This window comes from Harpia harpyja, chromosome Z (assembly GCF_026419915.1).
Source record: "Harpia harpyja isolate bHarHar1 chromosome Z, bHarHar1 primary haplotype, whole genome shotgun sequence".
Lineage (NCBI taxonomy): Eukaryota > Metazoa > Chordata > Aves > Accipitriformes > Accipitridae > Harpia > Harpia harpyja.
This window is the reverse complement of record NC_068969.1, coordinates 1,609,952-1,627,953: the sequence shown is the minus strand read 5'-3', so window position 1 is coordinate 1,627,953 and position 18,002 is coordinate 1,609,952. Positions and strand designations below refer to the sequence as shown.

General features: G+C 40.6%; 1 protein-coding gene across 2 annotated transcripts in view; it reads left to right on the top strand.

Moving 5' to 3' along the window:
* Positions 1 to 18,002, top strand: part of FBLN2 (fibulin 2) — a 109,274-nt gene that overhangs the window by 55,381 nt on the left and 35,891 nt on the right. For both annotated transcript variants that reach the window (XM_052778413.1, XM_052778415.1), the window contains exon 3: positions 15,731 to 15,842. In XM_052778413.1, coding sequence (XP_052634373.1) covers positions 15,731 to 15,842 — 112 coding nt within the window. The remainder of the gene's footprint in view (positions 1 to 15,730; positions 15,843 to 18,002) is intronic.

The window sequence follows — 18,002 nt, the reverse complement described above, 5'->3', positions numbered from 1 at the left end:
GATTCAGAAGAGTGGCTCTAACCTGAAACATGTGGATGGCACTTTTCAGTTGTTGAAAGCTGAATATTCATATTTTATAGGAAAGTTTTTGTAACAAATTGCCTAGAAAGCTTGTGATCCCAAGAGGTTTTTTATTGTCTTTTGCCAGATAGCCAATCTTTCATTATAATGTGGTTGCAGTGCATTTAACTTGAGTTTAAAAACAAACAACTCCTCCCTAAAAGCAGCCTTGCCAATAAACTCTGTTGGTGGTCCTAACCGTTGCTGAAGGGAGCACAGCTCGCAGCGGGTGCTTCTCCCAGCAGCTTTGGAGCTCCCCCTGGCATGGCAGCTTTAACCTTTAGTTGTGCTGCCGTTGCAGAAAGACCTTCTCCTGTGCCCTTGTACTGAACATCAGAGCCGTAGGGACAGTGTTAGGCCTCAGAAAGCTTTCTATCTCATCTGCGGAAAGGACTGGAAAATCCTTCAAATCAAAATGCGTCTTGGATACCTGCAGCTTGGGCTAGTTGGGTGAGTGACCTTCCAGACCACTCCTGTGTGGGAAACAAGTACATTTTTCTTCAGATTTTTCTTCAGATTTTTATAAGGACTCGCCTATCTGATGCGATAAGAGTTTCTGGCTTTCATTTTGGTTTGCAGACACTGTGAAGATATGTGCCGATACTCTGCTGCAGTCATATATACCTCATCTTCCCTCCACCCCTCTTCCTTTTCATTGCAGGTTTATACAGAGTGGCAAAGCCACACCAGAAGTCAGATTTTGACCCCGTATTTCCAACAGTATGGTAGAAGGGAACAATTCTTCGCTTCTCACCCCTGCATGGCCCATGTCCTATGTGAAAGCTGATATCTTGCAGTGATTAGGAAACAGCTGACAGTTAACAAAGAGTGTTTGTTGACTGGGAGAAGCAGCAAGTTCAAAGTTGAACCTCTCCCTTGATTAAGAAGGATGCATTCCTTACTGGGGGAGGGATCTGGCTGGTGCCCAGCCACTGCCAAGAACATGCTGTACCGTTCTGCATTGGCCCGCACGTTGCTCCCTTTCTCCTTCCCACTGAAGTCTAGATCAGTTTATCGGCGATGGCAGCAATGGAGGGTGGGAAGAGGCGTAGCCACTTCTGGAGCTTGTAGAAATGCAGCTAGTGCTAAATGCCAAAGCTCTCATCTCATAGGTGTCATCGGAAAGCACATTATTCCGGAGTTCATGTCTGCATTACATCAGGTTTCATCTCTGAAGTCTTAAAACATTTGTGTTTTAGTGCTGTAAGAGAGAGGATTTCCCCTTGCATGAGTTAGGTACTGAGGTTAAGAGTTAGTGGGTTTAAATGTGACCTGGAGCCCGGCGGAGGTAAGGAGGGTCCATCCCACAGGAACTTGCCACCTTTTGTGCCTCCAAGATGCCATCTGGGACGTGCGGGATGTGCTACTTGGTTTGTCAGAAGCCTTTCTTGGGAAGAGAGGCTTTTTTGGAGGTTTATAGGAAGAAATTGCATCTGATGAGGAAAATGAGGGGAAGAAAATGAGGGGATGCCACTGGCGCTTTACCGAGATCTACAGGTTGCCTGTGGATGCTCCCTAGTGTTGTATTTTGCTTTTAAAGATCCATTTCACATCCATTTGAGACTGCAGATACAGTATAGAAAGGTGTAATTGGCAAATCCAAATAAAAACAAGGTAGATCTCAGCGAGAAGTCAAAATTTTAAAATTGCTGGAGGGACCAAATATTATGCATACAATCCTGCTTCTATGGAGTAGTTTATAAAAGACCTATTTTGTGCTGATTTACCTTTGTGTACATAAATAACAAAGTAAATTAGATTAAATCTGCCACAGAATTAAAAATCTATATTACAGTCCCTTTTACAGAATGATGTCAGTGTTTATAAGTAGTACAGCCAGTGTGCATAGATAACACTAAGATATTTCTCCTCTTGGCCTGGATCTATTGAAAAACCAAGAGGGGGTGAGTTCATCTTTCACTTGTCTTCTCAGTGCTCTCTGACCTTATTTAAAGAATCTGTTTTTCATGAAGTGTACTGACACAGGAAGAAAAAAGCACTGAAAAAACCAAAATCTGCCTAGTGATTTTGGTCTCTGTGCAGGATATAAATATATCCCTTTGATTTCAAGGGTGGACATGCAGCTGGATTATTGAAACACGGTTGAGGTGGTAACGACACACTTCAGACACTTCAGTCTGTGAAGCCACCTCTAGACTGAATGCAGACTATGTAAACAACGCTTTTAATGATGTGTCAGTAGTTAGCAGAATTGTGCTTGTGTTTGTAGCTCTTCAGCATGCAAGCAGCTCTGTATGAAGTAATTACCTTGTACATGAAGATAAAATTTATGCTTTATTGGGCTGTGAATGTATTTTTCCGTACTCCAGGAAAAATGGGCTGATCCTTTCTCAGTGAAGATGCAAGGATTTTGCTCATTTTCCTTAGAAATTAATAGGCCACCGAGAACTCAAGAAGGGTGAGAGAAAAACTTTAATTTTAAACACATGCGAACATTAAAAAGCTTGACTGCATCAACACTTTGTAGCCTAAGATTGTAAACAAACACTGTCCCATTTGAAGGTATTGGCCAGCTCAGCTAATGCAGCACAGTTGTCAAGCTTACAACTAAAATTCTGAGAATAAAGGACCTTGGCCTTCCTAAGCACTGTGCTTGTCTACGTGGGACTGTACAATTTGGTGGTGCTCCAAAACCTCTCAGCCACCAAGAGCCTGGTGTTTCAACCACTTGGATCCCTACTTCACGGATGATTACTTGGCAAGTTATTTTCTTTTTGCAGCTACGTCCAGACTTTCCTGGCTTTAAGTATGTAGACATTTAGTTCTTTTCTTATGTGCTCCTCCAAGAGGTTTCTATCACCACAAAGTGCTTTGTATGGATCTTATTATCAACAGCCTCCAGTACAGAACTAAGACTGTATGCCTGTCACTAGTTATTAGTAGGCTGACTTGAACTAGAAACCTGGATAAGAAATTTCACAATTGAACCATCCTGATACTTTGATCATTCAATTACAATTTGATCTTTAAACATGAAGCACTAAAACCGCTTCCCTGCTCTGTTTTTCAGTCACTTCTGTTCTCCATCATCTCCTCCCTTATCTAGCTTCTGTTTCCTCAGCCTGAACAGGTGATGTGTGTGAATGGACATTGCTTTCCCAGTTGGTGGTTGAATATTAAAAAAGAAAGAACATGAGCAGTGGACTCTTTACTTATTTACATAAAAATAATAAAACCTGTTTTTTGGAAACATACTCATGAAGTGGTATGTAAAGCTCCGCCTCTTTTAATATTTTTTTTTTTTACTCTGTTTCAGCTGTCTCCAGCAGTAAGTAACTGTAATGAGCCTTTGTGAGAGAGATGAAGAGACTCCTCCGCCCTTCATTAGAATTTGTCGCCTTATCCCAAATGCTCCAAAACACATTTAAATCACAGAGTTGGAGCTTTTCACAAGTCAGTCTCTCTTCTTTCTCTTCATCTCTGGTTCCAAAGTAAAATATGTTCAGGAATGTAAATTCCTTTAAAATTGGCTGCAGTCTGTAGTTTCCGAGTAGGAAGTGTAGCCAGAGTCCATTGCAGGAGATTGAATTCCAGCTGAGATTTAACTTGCGCCTGTTTCAGGTGCTGCATGCGGGGTTGTGGAGCCTGCCCCAGCGCTGCAGTGGGCCACAGTCCGGCTGGTCAGGATCAGAAGGAGAGATCTCCTTCCTAGCTGGGTATGGAGCGCATGGCTAAACTGGACTACGGCTCTGTCTTTCCAGTTGTGTTTGTGCTTGTTTCGAGTGGTGTATACATAAGAGCTCGAGAAAGAAAAGTATTGCGACTATATCTGCAGCTTACAAAAAGCATAAAATGCTGAGATCGCTGAAGAAATAGTTTCTGTAGAGACAGATACAAGCTGTCAGCTAATGAAATGCTAATCTGTTCACAACATCCTTATGATTATTTCATACTTTGTAGGAGACAGATGTTACTTGTTCAATGTTCCCTGTAGGAAGCACTGTCTTACTTGATCTCACTGCGCCTCATGGGACTTGAGTCAGCAAAGGACTTCAGCACATGTCTAAGTTTCATCAATGCTACTGAACTAAGGACTTGCTTAAATATAAACATGTTCATAGTTATTCTACATATTCAAAGACTTTGTGCTTTAGTTTTTTAGTAAAGGAGCAGACCGGGCCTGTAGGCTTCCATGGGCACTGATTTAAACACTAGCTTTAGGTGAAAACATCTACTTCTGCCATAGTTTACAATAATTTGCAAATGGTTGCCTTATTTGAAGGTGACTTCAGTGACAGTGCTTGCAAGTATACAATAGTATCGTTAATCTTGATGAACACAAGTGAGCATGACTTGCTACTTTTAAATAGGAACATGGAGTTGAAACAAAACCTATGAATTTTGTGTGTGATCTGAGTGGTGTAGATTTTTGACAGGAAGGAATTGGGGAATGCCATTGTATTTTGCCACTTAATGCCATTGTATTTCTCTTGGTATATCGTGGCCAAAGGCTCCAGTGGGGTTACACTGAGCTGTACCATGGGAGACCAGATAGTTTGAGCTGGAGGTAAAGTCTGAAGTGGAAATGAGCAAAATGAGTCACCCAATAGCTCCTGTGTGAAACCACAGTAACAGTATCAAACAAGATGCTTCATTTAGAAGTTAAAAACTCCATTTTCCTAATTTCCACCCCAAATCATTAATTTCTTAGGGAATTGAAAAACCTTGTTCCAAACAGCTCTGGTTCTGTTGCATACTGCATGGCAAAAGAGAAATTTCCTGCTGTGCTTCCTGCTAGCGTCTGCTAAATTCCCCTGGAACACTCTAAACATCATTATCAGCCCATTCAAATTAATATTTCCTCCTAGGTTTGTGAGGGATAAAAGGACGTTTGTTTTGTTGCTGTTGACTAAAGTATCCCACTGAATTTCCTTCACAATAACTGCTCTGGCAGTGGGTGCTTCCTGGAGAATTTAAACCTTCTTGGGGTTAATGGATCAAGGCAGAACCGTGGGCCATCAACTCTTCCAGCCTGTCATTAATCCAGGAAATGCCCTGGGCTGCAATCATTATTGCTGAAATTCTTGCACAAACACTGATTGCAGAACTTCAGAAAGAAAAGCCAAAGGAAATGAGAGACCTCTTCAGAACATCATAAAATAAATAAACAATGTAATTTATGATTATAAACTTGACAAGAACTAGCAAGAAGTACAGTAGGACACCCAAATAAGGAGAGCTGGAGCCCTACAACAACTTTTCTGTTCAGTTTAAGCATCCCTATGCACTAATTAGAAACTCAGTAAAACTCGCAGGTTTCCTTCCTCTGATGTTCAGAGTTTTTTGGTCAGCAATCCTCAGCCCTGTCCCAACAGAGCTGGAGGGCACATACTTCACCAGGAACACGTCAGGCTCCTGGGGCGTGCTGCGGCTCACTGACTGATGCATTGTGTAATCTTATCTTGCCCTTACGTTTTCAAGGTGTGCAAGACTGTTTGGCTAGGGCTGCTGCTTCTGTTAACGTACTGTATTAAGTTACTTTGAAAGTTGTGTTGAGAAATGTAGCAGAGAAAACAAGCTGACACCAGCAGCTGGGGATGAGTCAGTGAGTAAATTTTCCCAGTTTGTTTCAGTAATATTCTGAACAGAGATGAGCATTCATTTCACAGTGAATAACTTCTCTGATGAATTTTACTGGTTTTGTACTTTACATGAATTGGTCATGAAGAGAAAGAAAATCTTGGCCTTTTTTTTCCCCCCAAATGATTCATGAGTTTTTCTGTGAACAATTTCTGGATGGGCTCTCCTAGAGTGCAGCTAAGAGTGTGTATTTCTAGTCTATGCTGGATGCGGTTGTACTGATCGAAGCAGATTAAGCACTGGTCATCTGTTTGGGATTTTTCTTTTTCAGTTACTAAAGTTGCAAAACTCAAATACCTAAAATCTCACAACTGCAACCTGAAAGATGAGTGAACTTTGGGGTTGGCTTCCTCTGACTATTCATAGCCAGTTCCCTCTTGTGTGTTGGCTCTGCCAGTGTGTTTGCGGTGTCTAAACCTGTAACCTGTGCCCCAGTGAAGAAGATTCAATTCACATACAAATGTACAATCCTCCTTTGTGACTTTAAACAAAAGTACAATTTCTAGTGTGATTGATAGGAGATCAAATTATGTATTTACATGGATTACATGATTAAGGTGTCTAGCGTTGTTAAGCAATTGAACTCCAAAATGGCACCATAGCTCGGCTTGTCCTCATTCAACGTTCCCAGTCCAAAACTAAGACCTTTTTCACTGCTACACTCTTAAATTTAAAGCAGCAACGTGTCTTGATGGATGGCTGTCCCTAGTATTGCAGTGTGTAGGTTTGAAATTAGTTTCACAGTGAAACTAATGGATTTTTTTCTGTAGATGAACACACAGAAGTAGGGGGAGCACGTAAGCTAAATTTAAGGCCTTACGCAAACATCCATTTGCCTCTTTATGTTTGTTTGCCCCTTTTTTTTTTTAAAAAAAAAGGAATATTATTTCTGTAATTTAATTACCATTACAACCTCAGCTCAATTTGTAACTGGCTAAGAACATACTGAAAGTGCTTGTGTTACTAAATGCTTGAGTTGCATCAGATTCAGTGATCCTGCCTAAATTTCCCAAGTGCTCTGACAGACAGTTCATGAATACATTCCCCGATAATCACTATGCCTCTTAATTTTAACTTTAAAATTAAACAGGGCTGGTGGAAATGCTGTCTCTGAAGAAAGGAGCCTACCTAGCCACAAAAAGGAGCATGCAAAGAGCATGCTCTCCCCCAAGATAAAATTCTTTAGGCAGGAATTACAAGGATAATCGGAACCAGGCTTTCCAAAGCCTCAGCTCTTTTGAAAGTTAATAGACAGCATAAATATACTCTGTGCAATATCTGAGGAAGGAAAGTTGAGGAGGAAAATACGGCCAAGACTATGCTGAAGGGCAAGAAACATTATGCCTACTTTGAGTTATTATTGTAGCTAATAGAAGGATGATTGTGTATGAACTGTTTCACTTTAAACTCAGTGACAGAAGGATAGACCCAAATGAGCCAAATTTTTAAAAGGCAGGAAGAGAAATTGCTTAGGTTTTTAGTTGGTGAAAAAGGTCAAAGAATTTATTTAGTTGTCCCCCCTTCTTCCAACCTGGAGCTAATAAAGGGTGCTGTCATGGAAACGTTAAAGACCAAACATAGTCTAAATTATCTGACCTCTGGCACAGGTAATACAAGTTTTGACTTACAAGGATTATCCAGAACTAAAGCCAGAGGGAATATAAGGTTGCTATTCATTCACACATTGAACAAAATCTGCCAAACAATCCTGGCTGAGGTTATGTTGATGTATGTCTCTATTGTACAGTGCATAGTAAAATGAGAACATTCAGTTTGTTTTATCCAGTTTTTCATTGTGCCTTTGGGCAGACACAACTCTTTATATTTTGCCAAGCAAGCCAGCATAAGGAATTTATGAAAAAAAGAATAATGTAGGAAACAGAGAGTTTTCAGGTTGAAATGGAAAGCAGATGCCTCCCAAGGAGTGAAGGCAATATAACAGGAACTTGTCCTGGATGAATGGTGGGATGGATTTCTAAAGAGACGCAGGTGACTTCAGAGGAAGTAGGAGAGCGTAGAAAAACGCTTTTCTGTATGAAGTTTAAAATGAAGGCAGGTTGCTGCAAGTGTGATGGACCTCACTTACATTACTGCGGTGATGGCATGGCAAATTGAGTCCAGTAGGAATGGAAGACGATGATGGAGAAGAGGAGAGGATTAGGTACTGGATTGAAGCCATGCGGTGTGTGTTGAACTGTCAGCTCAGCCTATATTTCTCCTGCAATCTGCTTTTTCGTTATTTCCAACGAGAGGAGCCTAAAAGTCTAATGAGTGCACGTGGGTTAAAGCCCCTTCCCCAGCAGTGAGCTAACTGAGGATTTGATCATGGAAACACATGAGCACCACTCTCATTTCAGTAAGATTTAGGGTCAAATGTGCTTCTGAACACTGAGGCACTTTGAGGAGCCTGCAGTAACCTGCACAGAATAAACCATACACTAATTTATCTGGGAACAGGTCCTGAAGAAAGCTTAACCAGTCCTAATGACGTAAGTGATAGTTCAGTTTCAAGGGAAAGCAGCTGGCTTTGGGTCTGTGTTGTCACTCTCCCCTCCCCTATCTTTGCCAAGATAAATGTTCTTCTCCTCTTTACCTTTACTCATTAAAATGTCTTCCTAGCCATCTCAGATAAATCAAGTTAAGAACATGTTACACTGCACAACCAAATGGTGAAATTCAGTGAGGGAATTTAATAAAGCCTCTCAGACTGTTGATAAGATAAGAAATGACAACCTATTAAGGGGTAAAGCTACAGGACTTTTTTTTTTTTTTTAAATTTATTAAAGCTTTAAATGATGAAGAGATCGGAGCAGAAAAAAAGACCCACTGGAAACAGGTATTTTTCAGTATTTGAAGAATTCTATCAAGTTAATCGTTGTTCTGTGAAGAAGTTCTTCGTTATTTGCCATAATATATGGTTTTGTGTTCTCAGGCAGGTATTTGATAAGGAAATGCAATACCTCTTTCTCCAGTGTGAGCAAGTAATTCTCATGAAATGTATGTGCTGGGTGCATTGCAGGTAGACATATGTAAAACTATAAACATATTTTCAAGGTGCTTTTTTTTTTCTTTATAAGGGAGTGTGAAACAAGTCATAAGCACTTGACTAGACAGGAAAAGCAGCACTCTGCTTTGATCCCTTCCTTGACCATGTGTGCTCATGGAAAGGTGGTGGAAACTGCTCCTGTTCTGTTTTGTACCATTTCTGTGCTTTCTCCACTCATTTCTGGTGGGTGAGGGTGGTTGCCGCAGGTGAAAGCAACCTATACCACTGGATCAACTTTTATACCAAATAACAGCTTTCTTTTGAGGCGTGAAAAATGCTAGTGTACTCTAGTACCTCAGGAGTGAGCCTTCATGTTTTGCTACTTGGGAAGTCATAATCTGCCACGGGTCTTGCTGGGGAGACTCATTAACTGCTCTCAGAGGCTGGTTCGTTAACCTGATGTGTTGCAGGCTGCTGCTGCTGCCTTCATGCAGGTGATGCTGGGCTGCCAGGCCACTCCACCGAGCTCGGTGGGGTGACTGATTTATGCCAGCTCAGGACTTGGGCAGTTTGTGCAGTGGCTTTTTTCAAAATTATGTTATAGCTTGAGAGCCACGGCTGTCAGCTTCCCATGTGGATGAGCAATGAGATCCTCAAAATGAAGATGCATCTTAATGGAGTGCCTCATTTCTAGAAGGTTCCACATCAACATTAATCTTAGTGCACAAACTCATTTCCTTGCAAGATCCTGTGTTGTTTTTTAGTTCGCCTCCCCCAGCCCAAAGAGTAACTACTATAGTTTTGAGGAAGATAAATTATTTTCCTCGGGTATAGGAACTGAATAGCATGCTTCATCATAAGAACAAGAGCTCAGCTCAGTTTTGGAAGTATGAACATTGCCTCTTTTGCATGTGAGTGCTGATCCAGCAATTAACAGCTTAAATTAAAGCCAGCAGTGAAAAGATGTAGCTGCCTGGGGCTGACAACGTCACGCAGCCTCTGAAGTGCCAATCTTCCTGGTGATTCATGCTTCATCTGGAACATGGTGTGCTTACTTTCCCTGGCTATAATAGGTGATCTTATTTGGGAGTAATGTAAGTTTTGAACTTTACCTATATCTTGGCTCAAATGGTTATATCCAAGCCCCTGCACTATGCCTACATGAGTCTCTCTGTAGATAAAAATTACTGTCTTTATCTCTTTAATGCGTCATGGCTCCTATAATAATTTTAATAGAAATGAAAATAATTGTTTATTTTAACTGAATGAAATCTTGGTAGTGTTAAAGCTAATGGCCAAGATTTAACCCATCGCTTGCCACTTGTGGGTGGAAGGCTTGGATGGATTGGTTAGTGTGAGGGGTCGGTGCTCACTGCTTGCACCGTGTGAGAAGTGCTGAAGTCTTAAGGTTTGTCTGTCTCTGTTCTGCTTAGACAAAAGAAACATTTAGGACAGGTGAATGGTGGATAAAACATGTCTAACAGCTTAGTCAGTGAGCCAATATATTTGCTCAAAGAATGGGTATTTGCACAACAGGAGTTAGTCAATGGATGCAAATGTTCTGCAGAGCTGCAAAACTAAAGTGAGAACAGCAGTAAGCAGTGAAATCAGAGGTGTTAAACCTCTTAAATGTTCTGAGTGGAAATTCAGGTGAAGCTGAAATCAGTGAAACTTTAATGTTAAAAAAGCTCTGGCAAGAAACTGAAATATTCAATCGCTTCTTGACTAGTCATAGAGCTGGCCGATGTTTTATCACTCTCAAACCATAATTTGTGAACGCTGGGGGGGGGAAGGGGAGGAGGGTTTTTGAAAATCCCTTTTGTCTCCTTTGTTATTCTAATAAACTTATAGTTTCCTGTGTGAGTGGGGCAAAATAATTCAGTAGCCTTTAACTGTGTGTTTTCCTCAGTGTAATGTCTGAGCTTCAGCTAAACTTTTTAAGATACATACACACTCCCCCCCGCCCCCACCAGATTTTTCTAGCTGAAAGATGAAATTCCTGCATAGCAGCATGTAAAAGCTGCATGGATATCATGTGGCTATGGAAAAACTTGATGTGACCCTGAGTCAGTGGGAGGCCATCCCACCGCTAGTCAGGTTTGGACCAAGCATGGAGACATGACGTTTTAAGGCACAGTCAAGGATGGGGGGAAAATGTTTCTTTAAATGTTTGAAGTAAATTCTAAATGTCTCTAAAAATACACAAACTTTTGAGATTAGGCCAAAACGTACTTTAGTTCATATCTTTAGAGTGATGTAGATTGATAATTGTAGGAGATAAGTTACTAAATTGAAAACGAGTGAGGAGACATGATGCTGTTTTATAGTACAGCCTGAAATAAAATACGTTTTTTGTCCTAGTGAAGAAATTCATAAATAGCAAATTATCTGTTAGCAGGTATCTTGTTAAATGACTCTATGAAGTATCAAAACTGTACATAGTATAACAGATATTCAGGATTATAGTGTTCTCAAATAGAATGACTTTGTTTTCCGTGAGCAGATCCAAATCTACTTCTAAATCTGCTAATATCCTGAAAGCCCCAAATAAATAAAGCTCTGTTTGAATGCTTAAGTATTTCAAAGTCTGTTATACGTATAGCTTAAAGTCTCCATCCAGCGTAGAAGCTGTGACCTTCAGTCTTGTGCATCTATCTGGTTGTACATATTTGTTCTTGCTAATGTATAATCAAAATATCATAAATCCTTCCTAATGAGTGTGAGTCCTATTATGAATTATTCAGTTTTTCTAATTCCTGATTGAGATAAAATGCAATAGTTTGTTCATTTTATTATAAGTGCATTCTAGATTTAATTATTCATAAGATCATAACAAAAGGCCATATATTTTGAAAATATGACTGCTTAATAGTGTGGCACTTCAGTACAGCAATCTGATATTGAATCTTTAGTGAGAATGAGTAATTAATTTTTATTTGAATTGTAAATCATGTAGATTACTGCAATATAGATTAGTAAATTCTACTGTATTCTTGTGTTTTAAACCTAGCAATACTGTAGCAACAAAGTTGTTTCAGCCCCTGGTAAAATGAATGGAGTTTCTACCAAGTGACTGAATTAAAGCTATGTTGAAAAACTGTTTTATAGCAATGTTTTGTAATTATCTGGTACCAGGTGTATTTCCGGCCTAGTTTAACTGCATATATCATCCCTCTCATGTCATATAGCAACTCTCACACATAATACAGCTTTCAAGACTCAAGAACATTTTAACATTGTTAACATGCTGCATAAAATGAAAGCATTGCATAGACTGAAGTCCAGTTGCAGTTTGTTATGGTGCTATGTGCCCTTGTATGTGAGCATGAATGTGGCAATGTGGGAGGATAGAAATGGCTTTGGTCATCAAAACCCCTCTGCAGCTGGGCTGCACAGGGTGAGGGTGCAATGGCTTCAAGTCTGGTTTGGGTTGACTCTCCTTGAAGCCTTAAAGAAAACAAAGTAAAATTTACAAAAGTGTGAAGTGAACCATCTTTTCCCCCTCGCTCCTTTTTTTTTCAACATGTAAATAAGGACTTAGGGTAGAGATGAGGCTGTCTGTGCCAGGATCTCATCTGCAGTCCTTACTGTGCACAGTATTCTTCTGTGGCATTCACTTGCCATAAGGCCTCTCCCCTTCTCTTTGTAACCTAATGGAGTTGCACAACTGGAGTTTGTGGGCACAAAAAGGATGGTTTTTTTCCTGGAAGCCCAACTCTCCCTCTTAGTGTCAGCTGTCAAAACTGTTACTACTTTTTTTGGAGTTACTGTTAATTGGTGCACTAACAAAAAATGCAGAAGGGCTGGGGCAGAATGGCAGTCAGGCGGTGGGTGACGCAGGGTTTGGTGCTCCGGGCCACAAGGTTGCTGCTGGTTTGGGCACACATGGCTGCAGCTGTGAGAAGCCATGCCTTGTCGCTTGCTGTAATCTCCTCCCCTCACCCAGCCATCTGAGTTAGCGATGAAGAAGGTATTTTTCCACAGACCATTTTCTCTTTTCAGTGAAAAATGTAATTAAAAAGTGGAAATATTTTCACCAGGTGCTGTGGTTTGGAAATGCTTAATGCTCCCATCCGCCCACGAGCATGGGCTCTGTGTTGGAAATGAAGTTCCCGCGGTACCGCTGCGCAGCTGGGAGTGGAGCGTGAGGCAGCAGCCCCCATGGAGCCCTTCTCACCTCTGCAGGTGGCTCAGGCTTGGCGGAGGCAGCCCTACCTGTCCTTGGTTACCATGGCTTAATCGTATTGCAAGACTATCCCCCAAACTGTGTTTCATCTGGCTACTGGAGTGGTCCAACACTGCTCAGCCAAATCAGACTCGGGGCTGTTAAGGCACTGCTATAGAGTGCGTGAAATGAACCCTATCGGGGATCAAAGAACACAGAAGGAAATGGAATTTGGTAATTTTTCTCCTGCAAGATCTTGATCAGTAATGGGACGTGTGTTCTTTCTTTCTGCTCCTCTTTTTCCCTCCTGTTAGATACAGTTTCTTAAAGTTGTTTTCTCGTGAGCAGACATTTCATGATCGCAAGCAGTATATTTTGTGTGTGTTTAATTTTTCCAGTTGCTTTTTATAAAGCAAGCCATGCTGGTGATGAGAACTTTCCAGTTTCCAAAATGTAATATTATCTCCTAAATTAACTGCAACAAGTACAAAGGAATAGTCCTCTGCTGAGGAGGTTTGTATTGTTTGTGTAAGTGCCAATATATTTTAACATTGAACACAGCGCTACACTTCACTTACCCTTGATATCTAATGACTACTTAGCTCTACAAGACCCTATACGAAGTTCTTCTACTATTGTTTGAAACATTGAACAACTGCTGTAAATACATGACAGCAGAAATGTACTGGTAACGTAGGCTGTCTCTTTCTTCTGAATTGTGCAGCATGGATACCCAGATGTTTTGAATTGTAGCCATTTCTAAAAATGTCTCACTTATAGTTGTGTTACAATTTTGTAAAGAAAAATTATTTTACTTGGTACCATATACCAAATGCAGGCAAAAGAAAGGATTCTATTAACTTTTTCATCAAATCTGGCCTATTGGAGAAGCTGCTATCTAACACTGCTGTTTACATGCAGGAGGAGAAGGTTCTCAGTTCAAATGGGATGTCTGCAGAGTCCCTCCTATCAACCTGAATGCAATTCCCTGACAGATCAAAGTTGTGCAAGGCCAGGCCAGCAGATGCTGGCTTTCAAATGTTTAGCTTTGTTGCCAAGCCTTGACAGGAGAGTGCTGCACCTTCAGCAGTGCCATTCTGCAGCAATGGCATTTTTCCTAAAATTCTTGTAGAAAAAAAGGTTCCCCCTTCCTGCTGTAAGCAGAACTGATTCAGGAGGGATTTATCTAAAAACTGGCTGAGGGTTCTTGAAAATACGTTGTTCTGCAGTGTGGGTTGCTGGTTGTTGGTCAAGGAACGCTCAGATGTGGAGCTACCCAAGTTTCATTGCACCCACGCATCTCCTACAACTCAACTTTGAGGTGGTTTCGTCTTCTTTCCTCTTAATAGTAACACCAAACCATGCCAGAGGCTGGCCTGGAAGTATGAATAAAATGCACAAAATGTTCCTTATATCCATATAAATGGCTTTAAAAGGAACTGGAGCAGTGCTGATGAGCCAATGGAGAGAGCAGGTGCTGCTCCAACTCATCAGCACAGGGCCATTGACTCTTTGTGGAGAAAGCAGAGCCCTGTGGTCTGATATACCATCTTTATGATGTGTGTTGAAATGTATAACAATACTGGGAAATTACAGCCCCCAAGCATTTGTAATGCACCTCATGTCTCTCTAAATGGCATCTCTTAATCATTTTCTTTCCCGGTATCTGTGTAACCGTTCCCAAAGCAGACAGCTCCTGCTGCGGACCCATTAGCTGGTGAGGGGGAGACCGCGTGCTTTGTTCGATGGAGCCCATCCACTGCGTGAGCAGTCGCAGGAGAAATCTTCCTGATGACACAGCACAGCACTTGCCAGCTGTTGCCACAGAGCAGGCTCCTTGCACTCCAGCATTGGTTTAGTGGCTTATGTTAGTGTTTGGTGTTTGCACCCCAGTAGCATGGCAAGTGTCCCATCATGAAGTAAACTTCTGTACAGACTCCAAAAAATACTGTTTCTGCCCAGTTTGATGTGGCCTGAATCTGATCTATATAGTAGGTATGCAGTAAATTGCAAATCCACTAGTTTGAGTCGTATTTCACTGTAACCTGAAAATTTACATCTGAAGTGGAAATCCACAAGGAAAAATGTAAAAACTAGTGCAGCATTACTACATCTTACTGCCAGTGTTTTACATGAGCTCATTAGCAGAGTCAGAGTTATGTCTCTCAAACCCTTTTCATTATGGTTTTAAACCAGCTGAACCCTCATATTCAGCTGTAGAGCACTCTAGGTATATGTACTCTAGGTAATTCTGAGGAGTGAAATTTCTTATTCTGCCTTATGGAAACAATTTCTTAATGCTACATATGTCAAACCTACTAAAAGCACCCTTGCTAAATACTAAGAACTTTAAGGGACTGTGACAAGGAATGTATTTCAGTTTGTTGTTACTCATCAGTGAAACTTCATATTTACAGTTTGGTATAAGAGAACTACTGAGGCTTGTGCGTGCCATATGCCAAGCTTGTATACACTCTGTGTACTGTGTTTCGTTTGTTGTGAACTTGGACACCTTCATGCTAGCCCAGCTAGTGGTAGTGAATGCACTGTTACAACAGCATAATGACTTATTAAATCAACTTGCATTAAGTGGCCAAGCATGACTTTTCAGGGTTTTTTTGTTCAGAGACGTCAAAGTTGGAGTTGTCTTCAAACCAGTTATGTCTTTTATTGTATTTAAAACTCTAATTTGCTTCTGCTGTTCCTGCCTGAAAGACATTACCAGGTGATTGATTATGTCAAGATAGTGCAGGTACCAGTTGCCTCTTTTTTTGTATATAACCAAATGAAATGTGGAAAGAAAAAAAAAAATAGTTCAGCTTTTTCTTATTTTTATTTTAAAGATCTTCTCAATTAAGAAAACAGAGCTAAAACCAATCCATTCCATACAAAAAATTCTGGGTGTATGTTTTATACAGGTTCCACAAAGGAATTGATTGAGAGCTGCTGTGGAGCTGGACAGCAGTGGGCTATAGACAACGGGGAGTGCACAGAAATCCCTGTAAGTGGAACGGATGGTGATATTTGCAGGTATGTAAGGCAAAACTGAGCATTTTTGATTAACAAAGAGAGCAGCCCTTCAGAAGAAATCAAATGATTGTACAGTTCGTGGGATGTCCAGGAGACTGGGAATTGTTTCATTCATTCTATAAATTGTTGGTAGACTGGCAATAAGTCATGGCAAATTAGAAAGAAGGATTTCCCCCTCCCTTTCCGCAAAATCTAATCTAAATAAAAGACTTTTAAGGTTTCTTTCCATCTCTCATGAGGAGAGCACAAATTTTTGTTTCCCAGTTTTATGCGCATCTGTGGAGTTGCAGATAAATAGAAGGGCAGAGTTTGTCTTCCGTTTGGCAAGTGCTAAGTGCAATGATTATCCATATCATTATATGATGCATTCATTGTTTGATATGAATGGCTGCTGGTTCTGATGTCTATGTTCAGCTGGAGGGGGGATCATATGCCTTGATAATGCTGCTGGTATCAGTAGCATCAGGTCTGAGTGAGGGTGCCAGATTCAAACTGCACAGCAAGAAAAGAAGAATGGGTGCAGAGTAATGTGGACAACATTTTACACTAGCTGCAATTCATCCCATCTCTCTCTCCTCCCCTGTAGTCTGAAACAGGCCTTAGGGAGGGATGCAGGTAAAGTTATCTGAGACTCACACGGTGCAACATAAGACAGATGGATTTCTCTAAGAGTGATCCCAACATTTTCAGCATTAAAAAAGCTTGGCATAATCGGTTTTATCAAAGTTAGTATCATTGCACCCTTCTGAAGTAACTGGGAGGTTAAAATCCCTCCCCACCCCAGGATCTGGCATGACATAACTGACACATACCAACTTTACTTCATGTCTATGAAGTAAAGACAGATTAAAAAATTCCAGCCTTGGCCTAAGTAGGTGCAAATCCAATACATTAATGAGTTGCACCTGCACATCTGAGGCTGGGTTTAGATGAAAAAGCCAGATCCTAAATGTTTCAGTCCCTGTGAATCTATTGGGATTTAAAAGAATAGAGATCAGGAGTTCAGTTGTTTTAACTTTCAAAATTTCAGTTGTGTCCCTGTTTTAAAGATTTAAAACGACCTGTAAATATTGTGTGTAAAGAAAACATTTCATGTGAAAAAGTATTCAAATCTGTGGCCTCAGAACCTTGAAAGCATAGACAAAAACTTACTGCTCCCACTGGGAGATGTGCCAGCGTGCAAAGCTGGTCACTGTGCACGTATCCAAACCTCAAGTGCACTGTTTTGTGTGCCAGAATGCCTGCAAGTAATGCAAGTTCCCAAGACTCTGCCACTAATTCAACTCAGTATCTAAAGATTTTTAAAAGTAGAAGATAGATACTAAGTGTAAAAATCAGTTACTGTTCAGCCAGGATAGTTTTCTATAAATACTTGGGTTTTACAAGTGACCATCACTGCACTGAAAGATTGATTTTTTTTCAGCTGAGGCAAATGAGTGAAGCCTCCCGTGTCTGCTGAGGTTGTAGATTGTTTGTACAGAGGTTGCAGATTGAGGTGTCTGTTGTTCCCATATGCCATGTTGGGGTTTTCAAGTGGTAAAAACTTAAACGTTAAAGCTACTTATTGACGTATCTTGATGTCTCTGGACATTCATGTGCCAACTTGGCCTACCTCTGTGTAGTGACCAACAACACTAGCTTCAGGATGGGAACTGGGACTACCTAAAAGAGATCATGTGTAGTAACTAGGTGAATGAACTTCAAATAAAACAAGTTACAGGAAATTCTTAGTCAATTGATAGCCGGATGTAAAAATAACCCCAGAGCTTGTACCAGTAGCTCTATCAGAAATAGCATGTTAGGCTAGATGAAATCTCATCTGACCCATAATCTCATAATTGATATGTGTTTTATCATAACAGAGCAGCGTTTATCTGTGTGGCATTTACATCAGCTGTACAAGTATGAATCCTGCTTTTTGCTAACACTGTGTCCCAATTAAAGACCCACATCAGTTTAATACATTGATGTCATTTCACTGATCTTAACTCATTAACTCTTTCCCTAAAGCAGGAATGTTCTGAATCTTCTTTGAACCAACAACTCATTTATCTGGTCTGCGAAGAGTAGGTTTGTGAAGAAGAAACAAGAGAATGTGGTTACCACTGTTCCCAATTCATTTTCTGGTAATAGAGTAGCTGAAACTGAGCTGTGCTGATA